The 22,457-nt window shown below is 44.9% G+C and overlaps 2 protein-coding genes across 3 annotated transcripts in view; one reads left to right on the top strand and one right to left on the bottom strand.

Moving 5' to 3' along the window:
- Window positions 1-22,457, top strand: part of TNNT1 (troponin T1, slow skeletal type) — a 504,690-nt gene that overhangs the window by 454,964 nt on the left and 27,269 nt on the right. The window lies entirely within an intron of this gene.
- LOC136651686 (galactoside alpha-(1,2)-fucosyltransferase 2-like) lies at window positions 13,524-14,891 on the bottom strand. The gene has a single exon (XM_066628298.1). It carries the CDS (start codon window positions 14,839-14,841, stop codon window positions 13,720-13,722), a length of 1,122 nt encoding a protein of 373 aa, XP_066484395.1. The 5' UTR covers window positions 14,842-14,891; the 3' UTR covers window positions 13,524-13,719.

Below are 22,457 nucleotides of genomic sequence, written 5' to 3'. Positions count from 1 at the left end.
ATGGAGCCCTATGGAAAGTGAAAGTAAGCCGTAGCGCGCATTTACTCATGAGTAGACATACTTGCCATAGTCCATCGGAAAGGGCAGGCTGAGAGGAATCCAACGACACCAGAACGGCCCCAATCCAATGAATGCAGCCTCCCAAAAACACCCAAGAATGTCCCATCCCTCCCAGCTGCGAGTCTGAGCCTGAGTCAGAAATGAAGCCACGTGGCTGCGTTTACTCGCTAGTAGTCCATCGGAAAGGGCAGCTGAGAGGACCCCAAGGATGTCAGCATGGTCCTGATCCAATGAATGCAGCCCCCAAAAACACAAAAGGAAGAAGGAGGTCCCTGCCTCCCTCCCAGCTGCAGTCTATTGAGCCGTATGGAAAGCAAGCATCCTCACGGCACGTTTACTCGTGAGTAGGCAGACGTGCCTTGGCTGTTGGCCAGGCCAGGGAATGGGGAATGTGAGGACACCAGGATGGTCCCGATCCCATGGAGTTGGAGATACTCCAGAAGGCAACCTCTCCTCCCGCCCCCCACTAAAAAGGACAAAAAAGAGGCTTCAGGTAAGGGGAAAGTTTTCTATTTTGCACTTACAAAGCCAGGAGGGTCTTTTTCTTGATCTGCCTGAAATAGAAGAATTTTAAACTGGGCACTGGGGAGGACTGGAAATCTCACTGATTCTTTTTTTTGGGGGGGAGGTTACTGCAGGCAGGCTACAGAGTAAGCTCCATTGACCACTATGGGACTTACTTCAGAGTAGACATGCATAGGATTGGGTTCACAGGCTGCAATCCTACCCACACTTTCCTGAGAGTAAGCCCCATTGACCACAATAGGACTTACTTCAGAGTAGACATGCATAGGATTGGGCTCACAGGCTGCAATCCTACCCACACTTTCCTGAGAGTAAGCCCCATTGACCACAGTAGGACTTACTTCAGAGTAGACATGCATAGGATTGGGCTCACAGGCTGCAATCCTACCCACACTACCCATTGACTCTTATGGGACTTACTTCTGAGTAGTCAGGCATAGGAGCGGACTCTCAGGCTGCAATCCTGTCCTCACTTTCCTGGGCGTAAGCCTCATTGACTACAGTGGGACTTGCTCCTGAGTAGACATGCATAGGCTGGGGCTCTTGGTCTGCATTTGTCCAGTGTTCTTCTCCCCCTCCGTGCACTTTTCTTCTGCAGCATCCAGGCTGATCTGCTTCTCTTCTTTATCCCAGTCTGTTTCTGCAGCAGATGCTGGCCTGGCAAGCCCAGCCCTAACCAACTTTCCCACACCCATCCAGCCACCCATCAGCCCAATCCTGTCCACACTTTCCTGGGAGTAAGCCCCACTGACTCTAATGGGACTGACTTCTGAGTAGACATGCCTAGCATTGGTCATCACCACATCTTGTGGCTGCATATTCTATACATGTGTGTAGAAGAACTTTCTTTGGACTGTTCTGAATCTGTTGCCCTCAATTCAGTGGCTGAATTTTAGGGGTTGGAACACTGAGTGTCTGTGGATAAACAAACAAACAAACAAACAAACAAACAAACAAACAAACAAATAAAAGATTTATTTTGTTTAAATAAATAAAATATTTTATATATATTATATATTTATATTATATATTAAATAAAATATTTTATTTTAAATAAATTTAAAGATAAATAAATGAATAAAAGATTAACAAGTCGTGAGTTCCTGCACCTTTTTTTTTTTTACAAAAAAAGCACTGGTCATATCTATCTGTATAATCCATAGCACACTCCCCTGGGGGCTGGGGAGTTCTTACACACTCCCCTGGGGGCTGGGGATAAGAATAAGCCCTCCATTTGGCTGTACTTGTCATAAGAAGCAACGTAACAGCCACCGGGTAGATGGGACTCGTCAGCCTGGGAAGGCAGCTCATGTGAGAGAAGGAAAACTCTGATCCCAAACCTCCACTGCCTTGTGGCTACATCCAGTTATGGAAAAGGCTTCAGGAGTCAACCTCAAGGCAAAGTCTGGAGCCGGAGTCCCCGAGGCAGTTCACGGCTGAACACAGTCACGTTCTGGCAACTCCTGCGACGCCGCTGGAACCAACCGTATTGGCCTCTGCCTTTCCATTGGACCATTTCAGCGACGTGGAGAGGGGGGATTTCCTGCATGGGTAACAGTTTATCCTCCATATCTACCTTACCCAGGCTTCGCGTACTGGAGAGGACGCTCTGTTCCAGAACCACTACTCAGAGCGCGATACCATAGTCTTCTAAGACTGATGGATGCCTGCTGGTTCTCACACTTTTAGCACCGGGACCCACATTTTAGAATGAGAATCTGTCAGGACCCACCGAAAGTGATGTCATGACCAGAAGTGACATCATCAAGCAAGGACATTTTTAACAATCCTAGACTGTAATCCTACCCACACTTACCCAGGAGTAAGTCCCATTGACTATCATTGTTAAAAGCATTTACATAGCCTGTTCAAAGTACAAATCTGTAACATTTCCCCAAATGCAGTCACAAACCACGGCAGCACCAAGTCTAATATATTAAAAATAAAATATTGAAATGAATGGGGACACACCTGAAATTGTCTCGCAACCCACCTAGTGAGTCCAAACCCACAGTTTGAGAAACACTGATCCAATCCGACAGACGTATCTGCTGATAAGCAGAGCTTCCAGCAGCCGTCAGCCCGCCATGTCTCCTGGATTGAAAGGGGCTAGGGCGTGAGATTAACCGCAATTAACTCCAGAACGTTCCTTTTTTATCTTCCTGGAGCGAAGGCTCTGGGTGTAAAACAGTTTCAGAGCAAAGGAGTTGGAGACTATCGAGCTCAGCCACGGACGTAAATGTAAGCCTGACCCCCCTTCCTACAGCTTTATTTTTCTGGGGCACGTAGCGGAGAACAGAGTTGGGAAAGAGAAAGAAATATTTGGTTTTGAAAGATAAAGAGGGACCAACTCTGCAGACGCGTGTGGCCTCTGGGAACCAAGTGCCTCGGGAACTAAGTGCCAGGTAAGGCACGAGAGTTTAGCATCTGGGCGAGGAGAAGGCAAGGAGACCTCTGAGTTTTGGAGAAGGAGAGGAGGAGGAGCAGGAGGAGGAGGTAAGTGTACTCATTCTAACGCTTTGTCTTTCTAACTCCCTGTCTTCTAACCTTAACCTTACCTTTAAAGCAACCTTAAATCAAAATTGAAAGTTAGCACCTAAGGGAGGTACATAGGGCTACTCTGAGCAGGAGCAGAGTCCTACTCGTGAGTAAGAGCCCAAGGGTCAGGCATTTAAATCAAAGTTGAAAGTTAGCTGCACCTAAGGTAGCACTTAATCAAAGGAAGGGAGGAGGATAAAGTGGAAAGCAGGTTTTTCTACTTGTTTAAATTAAACCTATACTTAACCCAGGTTAAACCTAATCTAAGTTAGAACATAACCTAAACAGGTCAGTAAATTGGGACACAGGATCTAGAGAGCAATAAATAATTAAACAAACCCAAATAAAAACTAGCTTGAGGTTACAAAAACAGTCCAGCCTAAGAGAACAGAACTAGGAGGGAAAGGACCTAGGAAGGGCCAATTCCCAACCCATTAAGAGCCCCATTAGGCTAATCCAAGCAGTCCATTCAGGAGCCTGCAGAGTAGGTCACGCCCATCAGCAGCCATTTGCCTTCCTGAGCTTTTGTAAACTCACCTGGGAAGGCCAGCCCCCTTTCAATCAGGAAGGAAGGAGGGGGGAGGAGCCAGCCAGGAGTATAAAGCTAGGCAGGCCATCGCGTGAGGCTCTCTGCAGACGCGTGTGGCCTCTGGGAACCCAGTGCCTCGGGAACTAAGTGCCAGGTAAGGCACGAGAGTTTAGCATCTGGGCGAGTTCAGCAGCAGGGCGAGGAGGCTAGGGCCCCAGACACTGCCCTTCCTCTTCCCTAGAGAAAAGGGCTGCTATCCAGTGTACGGTTTTTAAAAGGACCCCTAAATAAAACAACAACAACAAAAAAGCTATGCAGTTAGACAGCCAGCAGCAGGGTGGGGGCTATCCAGTGTTCTGCATCGAGTGCCACATGTATGATTATATGCCTCTGGGGCATAAGTCATGGGTGTGTCCTCGATGCAAGGAGCTCCAGGCTCTCAGGGAACGCGTCCGCTCCCTTGAAGCCTTGGTGGCCGACCTGGAGAAGCGCAGGCAGCCAGAGGAGGACCGTGGGGAGACTTCTGGGGACGATCAGGCTTCGTCCCAACCTCAGGCGTGCAGCTCCTCGGCTGCCCGGGTGGGAAGTCTCGGGACTGGAGGACGTCATCCTGGAGAGGAGGGAAACAATCCCCTAGGGGGGACCCCTTCTCCAGGGGATGGGCCCGTATCTGAACGCACTCGGGATACTCCTCGGCGGGAGGGGGGTTGGGGGCTTCTTGTAGTGGGGGATTCGATTATTAGAAACATAGAGAGGGGGGTTTGCGACGGATGTGAGGACCGCATGGTGACTTGCCTGCCTGGTGCGAAGGTTGCGGACATCACTTCTCGTCTAGACAGGCTAGTAGACAGTGCTGGGGGAGAGGTAGCGGCTGTGGTGCATGTCGGCACCAACGATGTGGGCAAGTGTAGCTGGGAGGTCCTGGAGGCCAAATTTAGGCTTTTAGGCAGGAAGCTGAAAGCCAGGACCTCAAAGGTAGCGTTCTCTGAAGTGCTACCTGTTCCACGCGCAGGGCCAGCTAGGCAGGCGGAGATCAGGGGTCTCAATGCGTGGATGAGACGGTGGTGTAGGGAGGAGGGGTTTAGATTCGTTAGGCACTGGGGAACGTTTTGGGACAAGCGGGGCCTGTACAGGAGGGACGGGCTCCACTTGAACCAGAATGGAACCAGACTGCTGGCGCTTAATATTAAAAAGGTGGCAGAGCAGCTTTTAAACTGATCCCTGGGGGAAGGCCGACAGGAACCGAGGGGCATCCGGTTCGGGACTCCTCATCCCTATGGGATGAGGATGGGGAGGTTAGAGAACAACAAGACAAAGGCAGGGTAGGAGAAGAAATTGGGAAAGGTAGCGTGATGGGATGTGATAGACGGTTTGGCACAATGAGAGGATGCGGGGACAAAGGAGCGAATAAGCAGCCCATCCTGGGGCATTCCGTGTATAAATGCCCGAAGTCTACGAGCAAAGGTGGGAGAACTGGAATGTCTGGTGACAAGGGAAAATATTGACATAGTGGGCATAACGGAAACCTGGTGGAATGCAGAGAATCAGTGGGATACCGGAATCCCGGGCTATAAACTCTACAGGAGGGACAGGCAGGGGCGTGTTGGAGGTGGGGTGGCCCTTTATGTTAAGGAAGGGATAGAATCCAGCAAAGTAGAAATTGAAGGTGGGTCCGACTCCACCGTAGAATCTCTGTGGGTTAAATTACCAGGCTTGTGCAGCGATGTAATACTGGGGGCGTGCTATCGTCCTCCAGACCAGAAATCGGATGGGGACCTTGAAATGAGGAAACAGATCAGGGAGGTGACAAGGAGGGACAGGGTTGTAATCATGGGGGACTTCAATTATCCTCATATTGACTGGGTCAATTTGTGTTCTGGACACGATAAGGAAACCGGATTTCTTGACGTGCTAAATGACTGTGGCTTAGAGCAGCTAGTCACGGAGCCCACCAGAGGACAGGTGACTCTGGATTTAATTTTGTGCGGTACGCAGGACCTGGTTAGAGATGTAAACGTTACTGAGCCATTGGGGAACAGTGATCATGCTGCGATCCGTTTTGACGTGCACGTTGGGGGAAGAATACCAGGCAAATCTCTAACAAAAACCCTTGACTTCCGACGGGCGGACTTCCCTCAAATGAGGAGGCTGGTTAGAAGGAGGTTGAAAGGGAGGGTAAAAAGAGTCCAGTCTCTCTAGAGTGCATGGAGGCTGCTTAAAACAACAGTAATAGAGGCCCAGCAGAGGTGTATACCGCAAAGAAAGAAGGGTTCCACTAAATCCAGGAGGGTGCCCGCATGGCTAACCAGCCAAGTTAGAGAGGCTGTGAAGGGCAAGGAAGCTTCCTTCCATAAATGGAAGTCTTGCCCTAATGAGGAGAATAAAAAGGAACATAAACTGTGGCAAAAGAAATGTAAGAAGGTGATAGGGGAGGCCAAGCGAGACTATGAGGAACGCATGGCCAGCAACATTAAGGGGAATAATAAAAGCTTCTTCAAATATGTTAGAAGCAGGAAACCCGCCAGAGAAGCGGTTGGCCCTCTGGATGGTGAGGAGGGAAAGGGGAGATAAAAGGAGACTTAGAGATGGCAGAGAAATTAAATGAGTTCTTTGCATCTGTCTTCACGGCAGAAGACCTCGGGCAGATACCGCTGCCCGAACGGCCCCTCCTAACCGAGGAGTTAAGTCAGATAGAGGTTAAAAGAGAAGATGTTTCAGACCTCATTGATAAATAAAAGATCAATAAGTCACCGGGCCCTGATGGCATCCACCCAAGAGTTATTAAGGAATTGAAGAATGAAGTTGCAGATCTCTTGACTAAGGTATGCAACTTGTCCCTCAAAACGGCCACGGTGCCAGAAGATTGGAGGATAGCAAATGTCACGCCTATTTTTAAAAAGGGAAAGAGGGGGGACCCGGGAAACTATAGGCCGGTCAGCCTAACATCCATACCGGGTAAGATGGTGGAATGCCTCATCAAAGATAGGATCTCAAAACACATAGACGAACAGGCCTTGCTGAGGGAGAGTCAGCATGGCTTCTGTAAGGGTAAGTCTTGCCTCACGAACCTTATAGAATTCTTTGAAAAGGTCAACAGGCATGTGGATGCGGGAGAACCCGTGGACATTATATATCTGGACTATCAGAAGGCGTTTGACACGGTCCCTCACCAAAGGCTACTGAAAAAACTCCACAGTCAGGGAATTAGAGGACAGGTCCTCTCGTGGATTGAGAACTGGTTGGAGGCCAGGAAGCAGAGAGTGGGTGTCAATGGGCAATTTTCACAATGGAGAGCGGTGAAAAGCGGTGTGCCCCAAGGATCTGTCCTGGGACCGGTGCTTTTCAACCCCTTCATAAATGACCTGGAGACAGGGTTGAGCAGTGAAGTGACTAAGTTTGCAGATGACACCAAACTTTTCCGAGTGGTAAAGACCAGAAGTGATTGTGAGGAGCTCCAGAAGGATCTCTCCAGACTGGCAGAATGGGCAGCAAAATGGCAGATGCGCTTCAATGTCAGTAAGTGTAAAGTCATGCACATTGGGGCAAAAAATCAAAACTTTAGATATAGGCTGATGGGTTCTGAGCTGTCTGTGACAGATCAGGAGAGAGATCTTGGGGTGGTGGTGGACAGGTCGATGAAAGTGTCGACCCAATGTGCGGTGGCAGTGAAGAAGGCCAATTCTATGCTTGGGATCATTAGGAAGGGTATTGAGAACAAAACGGCTAGTATTATAATGCCGTTGTACAAATCGATGGTAAGGCCACACCTGGAGTATTGTGTCCAGTTCTGGTCGCCGCATCTCAAAAAAGACATAGTGGAAATGGAAAAGGTGCAAAAGAGAGCGACTAAGATGATTACGGGGCTGGGGCACCTTCCTTATGAGGAAAGGCTACGGCGTTTGGGCCTCTTCAGCCTAGAAAAGAGACGCTTGAGGGGGGACATGATTGAGACATACAAAATTATGCAGGGGATGGACAGAGTGGATAGGGAGATGCTCTTTACACTCTCACATAATACCAGAACCAGGGGACATCCACTAAAATTGAGTGTTGGGCGGGTTAGGACAGACAAAAGAAAATATTTCTTTACTCAGCGAGTGGTCGGTCTGTGGAACTCCTTGCCACAGGATGTGGTGCTGGCGTCTACCCTAGACGCCTTTAAAAGGGGATTGGACGAGTTTCTGGAGGAAAAATCCATTATGGGGTACAAGCCATGATGTGTATGCGCAACCTCCTGATTTTAGGAATGGGTTAAGTCAGAATGCCAGATGTAGGGGAGGGCACCAGGATGAGGTCTCTTGTTATCTGGTGTGCTCCCTGGGGCATTTGGTGGGCCGCTGTGAGATACAGGAAGCTGGACTAGATGGGCCTATGGCCTGATCCAGTGGGGCTGGTCTTATGTTCTTATGTAACAGCAACAGGACAAGAAATAACTAAAGGACTAAGAATTAAGAACTATAAAGAGTTAAAAGGAAAGAAATTATGGGATACAGTATAAATGACCAGTTGGGTGGATTTTCAAGCTGGGATCAAGACTATTGAGAAGAGAAACGTTAAGAGTTTTTATAAAACCCTTTTGGAGTTGATTAGTTTGGAGTTGTTTTTTTTTTGGTTTTTTTAAATAAAACTCTACTGTGTGTGGGACAGAAGGAAGACGGTCTCGCTTTTTTGTCGTGTTGAAAAAGTTTTTTCCCCCGAGTTTATCAGTTTTGTTTACCATTTCTTCTGGGAAGTGAGAAGCTTGTTATGGTTATAATACTTTGTTGAAGTTACCAACATTAATAATAGAAGATAATAAAATTAAGACAATAGGCTGCTTGCTGAAGTTTCTGCATAAAGGAGTATACTGATATCTGGTGGCAAATTAAGACAACTACTTGTGAAGTGTTAAAGATTGGAACACCTGTGGAAATTTAAGATCATTATCTGTGGATTGTGATAGACTGAAATTATTAAAAGGGACAATGGCCACCACTAGGAGACGTAATACGTTGGAACAGATACATAAAGAGAAATCCCCACCAAGATCATCAAGGAAAGAGCTGAATCTGGAAGCTATTCAGGATTTACTAATGAAGATGGAAAATCGTTTGCAGAAAAAAATAGAAGGGATGGATGGGAGATTCGAAACATTACATCAAGAAATGCAGGAGATGAAATTACAGATGCAAACAAACATGTTACATTGGGATACAAAGTGGGAAGAAACAGAGACAAAGATAGAAGGGATAAATGACACAATAAAAGTTCATGAGATAAAATTTGAGGATTTAGAAGTCAGAGACGATAGGAATCAGGATATGTTGGCATTGATGGAACAGGCGCAAAAAGAAAATATTTTAAGATTCAGAGCTATACCAGAACAGGAAGGAGAGGAGATAAGAGCCAGGATGAGAGAAATTTTGGCAATTTGTTTGAAAAGTGATCCTAATGAGATGGAGTTGGAGATCGATAGAGTCTACAGAGTAAATACAAGGATTGCAAGGTTGAGAAATCTTCCAAGAGATATACTAGTGCAGTTCACAAGAAAAAGGACAAGAGATATGGTTCTACAGCAACATGCAAGGATAAAGCTTACAGTAGAAGGAGTACAGATTATTGTGATGAAGGAGGTTCCACTTAGAATTCTAAAGAAAAGGAAAGAATATGGCTTTCTGGTGGATGTTTTGAAACAGAAGAAAATTATCTTCAGATGGTGTGAACTGGAAGGAGTTACCTTTAGATTTCAGAGTAGAACTTATAGAATAGATACAGTTCAGAAAGCTAAAGATTTTATGAAGGAATTCGAAGGAGAACAAAAAAGAGAACAGGAAAATCAAAAGGATATGCAACAAGCCCAAACAGACTTTCAAACAACTAGTTCAGAAGATTAGCTATGGAGTATAAGTTTTTATCTTGGAACATTAATGGAGCTAATGCTCCAAATAAGAGGAAAAAAAGTATTTTATTATTTGAAGAAACTTAAAAAAGATGTGATTTGCCTTTTAGAGACGCACATTAAAAAAGGTCATACAAATTACTTAATATAGAAAAAGTTAGGACAAGAATTTTTTTCAACAAATTCAAAAAAGAAAAATGGAGTGGTTATGTATGTTAAAGATGATTTAAAACCAAAACTTGTGTTTGCAGATGAAAAAGGCAGGTGGTTGGCTGTGGAAGTTATAATTTCGGGAGTAAGAACTTTACTTTTGGGTTTGTCTGCTCCAAATCAAGAAAGAGGAGTTTTTTTTAGGCAACTATTGGATGTACTCTTGAATTATTCATACCCAAGTTATTGTTTGATGGGAGATTGGAATGCAGTTGTGTCACCACAAAGGGACAAAAAATCTGAGAAAGAGATTAAGATTTCTCAAGGGAAATTACCAAAAACCTTTTTTGATTTGGTAGAGGCTTTAGAGGTTGTAGACATTTGGAGACAAATGAATGGAAATACAAAAGAGTTTACCTATTATTCAGAAAGACACAGATCATTTTCAAGAATAGATATGTTTTGGGTGACGAAGGACATTGCAATAAAAACTTCTAAAACAGAAATTCTATCAAAGACTTTTTCAGATCATAATCCAATAACTACGACTATTAAGAAGAAACCTACAACATATAGATGGAGATTGAATGAATTATTGTTACAAAAAGAGGTTATAATAAAGGATGCTAAGCAGAAATTAAGGGAATTTTTTAATTTGAATTTAAATAAGGGAACAGAAATGAGGACAGTTTGGGACGCTAGTAAAGCCTTTATGAGAGGATACTTTATTCAGAAAAGTATAGAATGGAAAAAAGAGAGACAAAGTAAGTTTCAGAAAATTGAGAAGAAAATTAAAAAGAAGGAATATGAGCTAATAGAAGTCCCTGGAGATAAAAAAAAAAAATAGTACAGCAAATAAAAGATTTACAGCATCAACTATCTTTGATGATGGTGAATCAAATGGAAATTAAATTAAAGTTTGTGAAACAAAGATATTTTGAGCATGCTAACAAGCCAGGAAAATGGTTGGCCTACAAATTGAGGAAGGAGAGAGAGAAGAGAGTAATTTTAAAATTGCAGGAGGCAGGAAAAATGTATACTGATCAGGAGGATATAAAAAAATAATTACAAATTATTATGCTAATTTATACAAAAGTCAGAAAATAGATCAAGTAGAAGTAAAGAACTACTTGGATAAACAAAACTTACCAAAAATGTCTGAAGAACAAAGGAAAATTCTAAATAATAGAATAACTCTATGTGAAGTTGTAGAGACAATAAAGAAGATTAATACAGATAAAGCTCTGGGTCCAGATGGTCTAACAGGTAGATTTTATAAATGTTTAGAAGAAGAAGAAAGTCTATCATTGCTTAACACGATGAATGATATTTTGCAGACCGGGAAAATGCCAGATTCATGGAAAGCAGCAAATATAACTTTGATTCCTAAAGAAGGACAGGATTTGATGGACATAAAAAATTACAGACCTATTTCCTTGTTGAATAATGACTGTAAAATATTTACAGCAATTTTAGCAACTAGAATGAAGAAGATATTACAAAATCTTATACATGAAGATCAATGTGGTTTTTTTTTTTTTTACCAAAAAGACACATGAGTTATAATATCAGAATAGTATTGGATTTGTTGGAGTACTATGATAAAAGAATAAACAATTAGCATTGATTTTTGTAGACTTTGAGAAGGCATTTGACAATTTGAGTTGGACTTTCTTGATTGCTGTCTTAGAGAAGATGAATTTTGGAGGGAATTTTATTCAATGGATAAAGTCAATTTACACATCACAAACTGTGCAGGTAGTGGTAAATGGAGAACTATCAACAGTGTTTGAGATCCAAAAGGGAACACGACAAGGATGTCCACTGTCACCACTTTTATTTATACTTGCCCTAGAAGTGTTATGTAGAGATATTAGACAAGATGAAAGGCTGCAAGGTGCAAAGATTAAAAATGAATGCTTTAAATTAAGAGCATTTGCAGATGATATGGTTTTGATCTTAGAAAAACCTTTAAAAGATATTGAGTTGTTTGATGGTTAAGTTGAAGAAGCTTGAATCATTAGCAGGATTTAAGATAAATAAACAGAAAACTAAAATTTTATCCAAAAATATGAATATATAAGACTAATCAAAGTTGATAAATAAGACCGGGCTCAAAGTGGAGAAAAAGATTAAGTATTTAGGTATTATTTTGACAAACACGAATTGTATGTTATTTCAAAATAATTATGTTAAAAGTTTGGTGTGAAATCAAAAAAGATTTCGCAAGATGGGAAAGGTTGAAATTATCTTTTTTGGGAAGGATATCTGTAATCAAAATGAATGTATTACCAAAAATGCTTTTTCTCTTCCAGAATATACCAATATTACTCTCTGATAAACCTTTTAAAGAGTGGCAGAAAGATGTGACAGGTTTTCTATGGCAAGGGAAAAAACCGAGAGTGAAATTTAAGATTTTGCAAGATGCAAAAGAAAAAGGAGGTTTAGGACTGCCAGACCTGAACTTATTATGCATCATGTTGTTTCCTGTGGGTTAAAGAATGGCTATTGCTGTGAAATAAAAAATTGTTGAAGTTAGAAGGATATGATTTAAGATTTGGTTGGCATGGAGATCTTTGGTATGATAAGTTGAAAGTGAATATGGAATTTAAGAATCATTATGTTAGACATGCACTGTGGAAGATATGGAATCGTTATAAGAAAAGGTTTTATAACAAAATTCCACTCTCAACCTCGCCACAAGAAGCACATTTTGGTTTGGGAATAATACAAAGAGACAAATGGTTATTGTATAAGAATATATTGAAATTTAACCAAGGTCAATGTATGTTGAAGTCTAGAGAAGAATTGATTGCAGAGGGTTTTGACTGCCAATGGTTTATGTATTTACAATTATTAAAAAGATTTAAAACTGATAAAAAATTATATAGCTTTGAAGAGGGAGAGTCAATATTGGAGAAACAACTAAGATCAGATGAGCAAGTAATATCTGAAATATATAAATTTCTTTTGAAATTTGAAACAGAACACGAACAGGTCAAAGAATGCATGATCCAGTGGGCGAAAAATGTGGGCCATGAACTCTCAATGGACAGATGGGAGAAACTATGGATAAAACAGATAAAATTTACTCTGAATGTTAGCATTAAGGAAACTATATATAAGATAATTTATCGATGGTATGTGACACCAAGTAAATTAGCCAAAATGTATGAAAGTATGTACAATAGTTGTTGGAAATGTAAGAAACAAGAGGGAACCTTTTACCACATGTGGTGGATGTGTTCAAAAGTAAAAAAATATTGGTTACAAATTCATGCACAGATACAGTTGATCTTAAAAACAAATATACAGTTGAAGCCAGAAGTATTTTTATTAGGTATGACAGATGAATATGTGGAAAGAAAAAATGAAGTTTTATTTTTGTATATGATAAGCGCTACCGGAATACTTTATGCTCAAAATTGGAAGACTATAAACATAGAACATATAAACACCCTCGATAGAAGAATGGTGGACAAAACTTATGAACTCTGCAGAGATGGACAAACTCACAACTTTACTTAAGGAGAACTCAACCAAAAATTTCTTGAAAAATTGGAAACCAATTATTGATTTTTTGAAACAGAGAGAAGACAATGATTTGATGTATTATGGATTTGAAGATTGGTTTTGAAGGATTAGATAGTGGTATAGACTACCATTTCTTAATGTTTGGACTTTATGTATCTAAAAGTAGGAATTTTTTGGCTTCGCTCTTGCTACACCATTAGAATATTGTTTATGTATTTGTTTATGTATTTTATGTTTATTATAGTTAAATAAATAAACAAACTTCCAAAAAAAGGGGGGGGAAAGAGAAACACTGATCCATAGTGTTTCTGTGGATCCTCCTACGTGCATGATTAGCAGTGAGAGAACTTGTAGGATGTGGGGCATCCCTCATGCTTCCTCACTGTGAAGTGAAATGGTTTTCAAAAGCCAATATGGTAGAACAAGCTAGGTCTCTGATTATCCTCTCAGAAGCTGTCAGGTTCCTGATGAGATCACTTCACAAATAGACCTGGTTATTATCTAATTAGGCAAAACCAGCAGCTTTCAGGTCTAGCTCATGGCTTCTGGACTTGGGCAGCAGAGGTGCAGAAGCAGTGACCTGGGCAGGAGAGGTGACCTGGGTGGCTTGCTTAGGCAGAAGAGGGGAGAGATCAGCTGGGATCCCAATCCATTCGGGCAAGAAGACTGCAGAGGGCTTGAAACGCTTAAGGAAGGGAGAATTTGGGAGGGTGTAGTTGGCCAAGTAGACAGTCTCCCCTCCTGCCAGGTAGCTAGCCCAGAGGCCAAATGTCCCAATGGTCATTATTGTGTGATTGCAATGAGCAAGGAGAGCAAAATCCCTCCCTGGCGATGACTCCTGCCCGTTGCCAGCAAAGTAAACATCCCCTGTGGAGTCCTTAATGTTTTGCTTGCACCACTGCATCCCATTGCTGGTCACCACAAAGATAGCATTGCTGTACTTCTGTCTGAAGTAGTTCATAGCTTTCTCTAGGTAGCCTCTGTCAGCTACCACACCTTTCAGGTACAGGGGCATCAACCTGACATAATCCCCCCTCCGGACATGCACTCCAACATACGTCACATTCTGGCGCTGCCCACGCAGACTCAGGAGGTATTGGTTGGCCTCTTCCTTGATGTGATCGTGGAAAGTGAACTCCTGAAGTATCTCCTGGTGGATGTGGTGATAGAAGGTGTAGGAAAAAGGGTAGCCTGTCAGCCGGACATACTTGCCCTGGATGTGATGATAATCCTCTGACATCCAGTTATGGAGACTGAAATTCCTCCAACGAATCTTGCCAACCACCTCACTATGAATCACAGGCAACGTGATCCGGAATATTGATGCTAGGTTTTGATGCATGGATGGTTGGATGTAAGCTTGGTGCCCGTTAAGCTTGGCCAAGGCATAGAGGGTGGCATATTCTCCGATCTGGTTCCCCAAACGTCCAGCGCTGTTCACTGTCCACATACCTCTATCTGTGAATGGAGCGGGTGTGCTAGAAATATTATGGGTCAGGTTAGGGGACAAATGGTGTTCCCCCAATGAATTTGATGTGTGTGTGAAGCTGAATGTCCACCACTGGTAAGAGAGCTTATATTGCAGATGGAAATACATGGAGAGAGACATGAGGCCAGATAAGTACATGCAGACTGCAAAACAGGATTGGCTGAAGATACGTCTTTCTGAGGGATTCATAGCTCCAGAACAGAGACACCTAAAGAAGAGTAGAGTGAAAAGGTAGATACAATCAACATGCTGTATGTAATAGTGGATTAGCTTTTCAAAGCCATTCCCATTGGTTCAGGGCTAGCTCAGGATCTCCTGATGCCTGTGGTGGGATGTCAAATGCTACCTCTATTACCCAATGTTGTGTCAACCCATGCTCCTGCCAATCTCTGGCTGAGTACTCTCCTTCTCTCCACATTTCCTCTTATTGTTTGCCCCTTTTCCAATCCAGGGACTGGAAGGAGAAGGAGCAGTGGAGGCAAGAAGGTGGACAGAAAAATGCACCCCCACAAATCTGCTACCTGATGCAACATCTTCAATTGGTCTCACAAATGGGTCAGCCCTGAATTGGTTACAATTGTTACAGAATGAGGAAGTTGCTTTGGGAAGGTTGTAGGGTCTCTGCCCTGGAGGGGCCTGCAGCAGGCTTGTTCCACCCCCAGGGAGGCCTCAGATAGGCTAAAAGGGGGAGGGGGTTCCAGCACCCTTGTCCTCCTCCCTAGCAGAGCTGCCAAACCTGGCCTAGGAGCAGGCACTGTTGACCTCACAGCTCCCTGCTTCACATTGACTGCCTCTCATCCCTGGCCTCCCTGTTTTATGGAGCAAGCCCGCCCCCTTTGGCCCCTCCCCTTCCTCCAGGTGAGGCAGAAAAGGCCTTTCCTGTTGCTGGCTTGTTTCCTTCAGTGTTCCTTGCTTGCCCTGCCAGCCCCCTCTGGCTGGCTGGGATGAGCCAACCTGCTTTGCTCCCTTCAAGGGCAGGGAAGCCTCTTCACCCTGGGCCTGGGGTGCCTGCTCCAGGGTAAGTTGGGGGGCAGGGCATCTGGGAGGGGCCCCAACACAGGTATTATCAATGTTAGGTCAACTGCTTGTATGTGCTGGAATGCTGAATGCTTTATTAAGTTGATGGAAGTGTGGTTTAAGTATGGTAGCCTTAGTATCCAGATAACAATCAGAAGATTGGTCTGCACTCCTGTGATTTGAGGTAGACATGTGGTTGAAACTAATGTTGTGTATATTTGCCATACACTAGAACAGTGATGGCTAACCTTTTAGAGACCGAGTGCCCAAGCTGCAACCCAAAACCCACTTATTTATCACAAAGTGCCAGCATGGCAATTTAACCTGAATATTGAGGTTTTAGTTTTAGAAAAAACAATTCATACATTAACATCTTTTACCCACTATTACTTGTAACCCTTAATGAACTTTTCCTCTAGAAATTTATCCAATCCCTTCTTAAAGGCATCTAGGCAAGTTGTCATCACTGCTTCCTGTGGCAAAGAGTTCCACAGACTAATTACATGCTGGGTAAAGAACTATTGTCAGGGAGGGGGTGGCTGCAAGACCTTGCCACTGCTCATTTTCTCAAGCAAGAAAATATATTTTTTTAAAAAAGCCCCACCCACAGAAGTGGGCTCCAAGGCTGCAATCCCAGGCACTCTTTCCTGGGGGTAAGCCTCATCCACTGTAATGGGGCTTACTTCTGAGTAGACACGCACAGCAGTAGCTCCAAGGCTGCAATCCCAGGCACCCTTTCCTGGGTGTAAGCCTCATCCACTGTAATGGGGCTTAATTCTGAGTAGACATGCACAAGTGCAGGCTCCAAGGTTGCAATCCCAGGCACCCTTTCCTGGGAATAAGCCTCATGCACTCTAATGGGGTTTACTTCTGAGTAGACATGCACAGCAGTAGATCGCAGGCTGCAATCCCAGGCACTCTTTCCTGGGAGTAAGCCTCATCCACTGGAGCCTGGTGGAGGGTGAGGCTGAGCCGTATGGAGTGTTTGCTCATGAATGGGCGGACTTGTCTTGCTCTGTCAGAGAAGGCGGGCTGAGAGGGATTCAACAACACCAGAATGGTCCTGATTCAATGAATCACCAAGGATCACCCGAGAGGGAGGCTGACAAATGTATTGAGCCCTGTGTGGAGCAAAACTAAGCCACATGAACAAATCCCCATCTACAGGGGCACACCTGTACAACACAGCTCAACGCAGCAGAGGCAGAGAAAGACACCCAGTGAATAAAAAAAATCAAACCCCTCAGTTTTCAAAAATAAAAACCCTCCCCTGCTAATTGGGTAAGAGGCACTTTTTCAAGTGGGTGCTCCTTTTTTTTAGCAGGGGGAGAGTAACTGGCCCACCTCACCCCAGCAGTGTCTGTTCTAGTGGCCGTCTGCTGGTATTCATTTGCTTCTTTTTAGATTGTGAGCCCTTTTGGGACAGGGAGCCATTTAGTTATTTGATTTTTCTCTGTAAACCGCTTTGTGAACTTTTAGTTGAGAAGCGGTATATAAATACTGTTAATAATAATAATAATAATACTTCTGAGTAGACACACAGGATGTCTCCTCTGCTGTGGAGGAAAAGCCTCTCCTGGCGCTGAGTGGGGAGCTGCTCACAGAAAGGCCGGCTGCAAGGGCTTGCAATGGCTGAGGAGAAAGGCGGCTCAGGATTGGCTGGTGGTCAGCCAGTGAAGGGCCCTGAGCCATTCCAACAGAAAAAGCCAGGAGCCTGCTGGATGCTGATTGGTTGAGCCTGCTGGAGAGTTGGGGAAGGGAAAAACAGGGAGCTTAAGCCTGCAGAGCGGGCAAAATTGAAAAGGGAAACCAATGCTGGGCAGGTGGGGGTGAAGGGAGAGGAGGGCAGTGAGCTCAGGGGGCGGAGGGAAGCAGCCTGCCCTCCCTCCCAACACAAGGGGCTCGGAAAAAGCCTCCGTTTTCTTTAAAGTGACACGCAGCTTCAGCGCCCCTCCCCAGGCTGCCTGGCTCAGCACTGCGTGCCCACAGAGACGGCGCTGCATGCCCCGTCTGGCACGCGTGCCATAGGTTCACCACCACTGCACTAGACTGTCCCATGGAATGTTGGCTGGGCAGTTCTTGCCGTTGAAATAATGATTCAGCAGATAGTCCTTCACTGTCCTTAATGCTAGCAAGGGCCCAGGCTTTTGTGGTGGTGATTTAAATCAGGGGACAAAAGTGTGCTGCACCCCTTGCCTGAATCAGAAGTCTCTGTGACTGCTTTGCGCAAACAAAAAAGTGAGGGAGCTTCTAATTCACAATGGCAAGATCCTTCCCACAAGTTTACAGACTAAATAGGTAGACATGCGATGGAAAAGGGAGCAAAAGGGGGCAGGGAAGGACAATGGAAGAGAGCCACGAGGTTAAAAGGTCTGCAGATTAGTCAAACCTGGGAGCCGCTCCAGGTGGCACTGAGCACTGTGGCAAAACACAGGTTGGGGCACCTATGTGTGCATGCATGTGCTGGGGATCCTCCTTTCTCACCTTCCCCACTTTGCTTCCTTTCCACCTTTCTTTCTTCTCCTTCCACCGCTCCATCACTCTCTGCCAGGCTGACCTGGGCTGAGCTGAGTTTGGGGGGAGGGAACAGTTTCTTCTCATTCCCCATCCCAGAGGTTGCTGGGATGGACCCTGCATAGGACAAACTCCACTGGCCAACAGAGTTGCATTGCCTCAGGGGCTGTAGGGGCAAACCTTATTGCCCCTTGAACCACAGCCCGGAACTGACCATGAAGGAATTAAAGAGTTTCTACTTCCTTAACAGAGTTTTGGCTGCAACTCCGTTCTGTGCAGTTCTATGCAACAGCAGTTCTGTGCCTCAGCCCCTGGGGTGGATCGTCCTTGCATGGCCCCCACTGCTCCAGCCATCCTCTTCTAGGAAAGCAAGTACAGCTGGGGCCTTGGTGTCTGCAAGGATACCAGAAGTGACCTTTTAGGTTTTTTTGCCATATAAGGCATTCTGAAGCCCAGGGAAGCCCCTGGAGGGTTTCACCGGGTCTCAGAATGCCTAATTTGGTGAAAAAGTCACTTCAGGTTTCCCTCAGAAAACCGGAAATGACATTTTTTCACCTCTCCGGGTCTTTCTGAAGCCTGCAGAGGCAGTGGGCAGACATGCACTGCCTCTGCAGGCTTCAGAATGCCCTCCAGAGGGAACCAAAATGCAGCTCTGGTCTCCTGTGGAGGGCTCAGGTGAATGAATGAATGAATGAATGTATTTATTGTTACGGTCAAAGACCAGAAAAAACAAACACACAATACCGCCCTACAGCAGGCGGAATTTAAAATTTCAACATTAAAACACATTCAACATGAAAATGCAACATGAAAATACAATAAAATAGCCATCATAGTATTACGAACAAATAAGAAGGAGTAGCTGTTAAAATTTCCTTTCTTATTAATAATGCCCATCTGGGTTTTGCAAGCAGCAGTCAAAAAACTTTCAATTGGTCTTATAAGCTGAGAATTAGCACCTGAAAGAAGTTTCTTGGCCATTTTGGTTTGTGACAAACCCAAGAATTTTCTGCTCAGGCAGGGGGAATAATAAACTTATCTTGCATCCCCTGATAAAATGGGCAACAAAACATGACATGCTCAAGCAGTGCTTTTTTTGTGTAAAAAAAAAAAAAAAAAAAGGTGCAGGAACTCACAACTTGTTAATCTTTTATTTATTTACTTTTAAACCATATTTTAAAATATTTTTTATGTGCTTCCCCCTAAAGATGAACTTACTTCTGAGTAGACATGCATAGGATTGGGCTGTCAATCTCCACATCCCCTTCCCCCTAGCTACTTTTTCTACACATGGGGGAAAATACTATACAGGTGCACTTGTAGCGTGTAGTATGTAGTGTGGCACTACTTCGAGGAGAGGAAGCAGTGAATGGATTCCGAAAAATGGCTTACATGAGTTCCATGTAGTAAAATTACTCTAAGCAACAGTGGGAGTAGGAACAAAAAAGTAATTCTTACACGAGAGGAGTCCTTAGGTGCACATAGAAACAGCTACGTTTGCAAACAAGCGATTAAATATGGTTTAATTCAGGTATCAGAATACTCTGTGTCTTTGGGAAGGCACTTGGCATACAATTGTATGTTCTCTGCTGCCCTGAGCAGCTGCTGTGCATTGCTGGAGAGGAGCTGCAACTGCTGGCTGGTGGAGGGCATGCTTGTGGGGGAAGGATGAGGAGTATCTCTGGCAAGGCTGGACAGCATGTTGTACACACGTAGAATCCCTTTTCACCTGCTCTTAGCATGTGAAAACGGGTGCAGATATATATCTCTGCCAGGATTAAGAGCCCAATCCTAGGTATGTCTACTCTGAAGTAAGTCTTGTTCTAGTCAATGGAGCTTACTCCCAGGAAAGTGCCTAGGATTGCAGCCTAAGACCCCAATCCTATGCATGTCTACTCAGAAGTCCACTTTAGTGAATGGGGCTTACTGTGGATAGGATGGCAGCCTCAGGGCCCAATCCTTTGCCTGTCTACTCAGCAGTCAGTCCCATTAGAGTCAATGGGGCTTCCTCCCAGGAAAGTGTGGAGAGGACAGCAGCCTCAGAGCCAAAGCCTATGGCTGTCTCCTCAGAAGTCAGTCCCACTAGAGGCAGTGGGGCTTCCTCCCAGGAAGGTGTGGAGAGGACTGCAGCCTCAGAGCCCCTCCTGTGCCTGTCTCCTCAGAAGTCAGTCCCAGTAGAGGCAGTGGGGCTTCCTCCCAGGAAAGTGTGGAGAGGACTGCAGCCTCAGACCCCTTCCTCTGCCTATCTACTCAGGTTGCAAGGCTATGACACTTTCCCGGGAGTAAGCCCCATTGAACACAATGAAACTTACTTCTGAGTAGACATGCATAGGCTTGGGCTCTCAGGCTGCAAGGCTATGCACCCTTTACCAGGAGCAAGCCCCATTGAGCACAATGAGACTTACTTCTGAGTAGACATGCCTAGGCTCGTGCTGCAGATTGGCACGGGGCTGCACCAGCCAGCTTCCTTCCCCTCCTCCTCCTCCAAGCCAGTACCTGGGCGTTCCGTGGGTGCCGCAGCCCGTCTCCCTGGCTGGCTGGCTGGCTGTCCGTCCCCCTCCTCGGCATTGGTGCGTGTCCTCCACGCCCTCCACCGGCTTGGAAGCTGCGCGGGGAAGCAGAGTGTGGGGGGGAGGGGAGGCAGGCTGGGCTCAGGCGAGAGCTTGGGGATGAGGGCAGGAGGGGGTCATTGTGCAGTCAGGCAGGGGCCAGGCGCCCACCCACCCTGCACCCCCCCAGCACCCACCCAGTGAATGCCTCTGTTTTGCTCCCCCCCCGAATGCCTCCGAAGGGGAGGGGCCCCTGCAAAAAGGTGCTGGAACTCCGTCCCCCCGCGTTCCATTAGAAAAAAAAAAAGCCCTGTGCTCGATTGTCTCAACCTCCCCTGAACCACAGGGACACAGCCTTTCGGAGTTGGGGATCTTTCAAAAACAGCCCTCAACAAATGCCGAAGGAAGTGCTCTCCTTCTAGCTAAGAAAAAAGCTCTCCTCTGCCCAGGAAGCTCTAATAATGAAAGATAAGTGGCTGGGGTAGCTATATATCTTGTCTCATCAGAAGCAAGGAAATCTGGATATCTTCTGACATCTTGTCGTTCGATGTCCCTCAGTCTGTTTTATAGTCACTCTTGCCTGATTCAAATCCATTGCCCGAACAATCTCTGGTGAAAATCCCAAGTGTCTCAGCTTCGTGTGTACCGCCTTGAGCCAGGTAGACTGAAAATTTTCAATTAAAACCAAAGATGTTAGGCCTTGGGTGTTAAAATTTAGATTGAGCCACAAATAAATGGATGCTAAAGCAATCCTGGCCTCGACCTTTAACAGGCCGGAATCAAGACGTAAGCTTGCATTAGACACATAGCTGGGCACTTGAAATATAGTTCTTAAAAATTTGGATTGGACACGTTCAAGTGAGACAAAGGAAGAAGAGGAGGGGCCTAGAATTGTTCCATACAAAAATTGGGGCAAGACCTTTGCAAGATATAATCTGCTGCCGAAATATAATGGCCACCTTTAACACGAAAGAACTTAGTTATTGCATTTGCAGACTTCTGGCCAGCCGCAGTCACAGATACACTGGGTGAGCATGTTAAAGAATTGTGTGTGTGTGTGTGTGTGTGTGTGTGTGTGTGTGTGTGTGTAGTATTTACACGTAAAGCCCTTTTTCAGTTGATTGTACTCAAGAAAATCTTTGTATGACTACCTTGGTCAGGATTTGTTTTACAGATGAGACATAAATACGAAGGGGTACGTGCGTGACACAGACCCGCAAGGGGGGATATAACTCTCAATCACACTGCACCTGGTGGGAATAATTCCAGAGAGGGCTTATGTGTATGTCAGTTATGGGGAAATGGTTCATTTTCCTTTATCATTTGAAGCCCTGTGCAGAAAGAGGCTGCCTCACCTAGCAAGGAAGGCAGATGACAGCCTTGCTCTCTGGCACTTGTATTCAGCATGAAGCCCATTGCTGGTTTTTGAAAAAGCACAGGTTCTTAAAATGCATAGGTTTTTATCTGAATGCCTCTTCCATGTCACAGTTGTACTATGTCCTCAGTAGTTTCCCTGTCTGCTGATGTCAGGCCTTGGAACTCCTAAACTCCATCCCTAAACTCCTCCCCTCATGCAAACATCATATGCACTTTAAGAGCATCTGAAAATGTCTGTTATCATTTCAGCTGGAAGGATGCAAGTGAGTCCTGTTTAATTCCTGCCACTTCCATCAG

Source organism: Tiliqua scincoides, chromosome 5 (genome assembly GCF_035046505.1).
Source record: "Tiliqua scincoides isolate rTilSci1 chromosome 5, rTilSci1.hap2, whole genome shotgun sequence".
Taxonomy (NCBI): domain Eukaryota; kingdom Metazoa; phylum Chordata; class Lepidosauria; order Squamata; family Scincidae; genus Tiliqua; species Tiliqua scincoides.
This window is presented reverse-complemented; position numbering and strand designations above follow the sequence as displayed.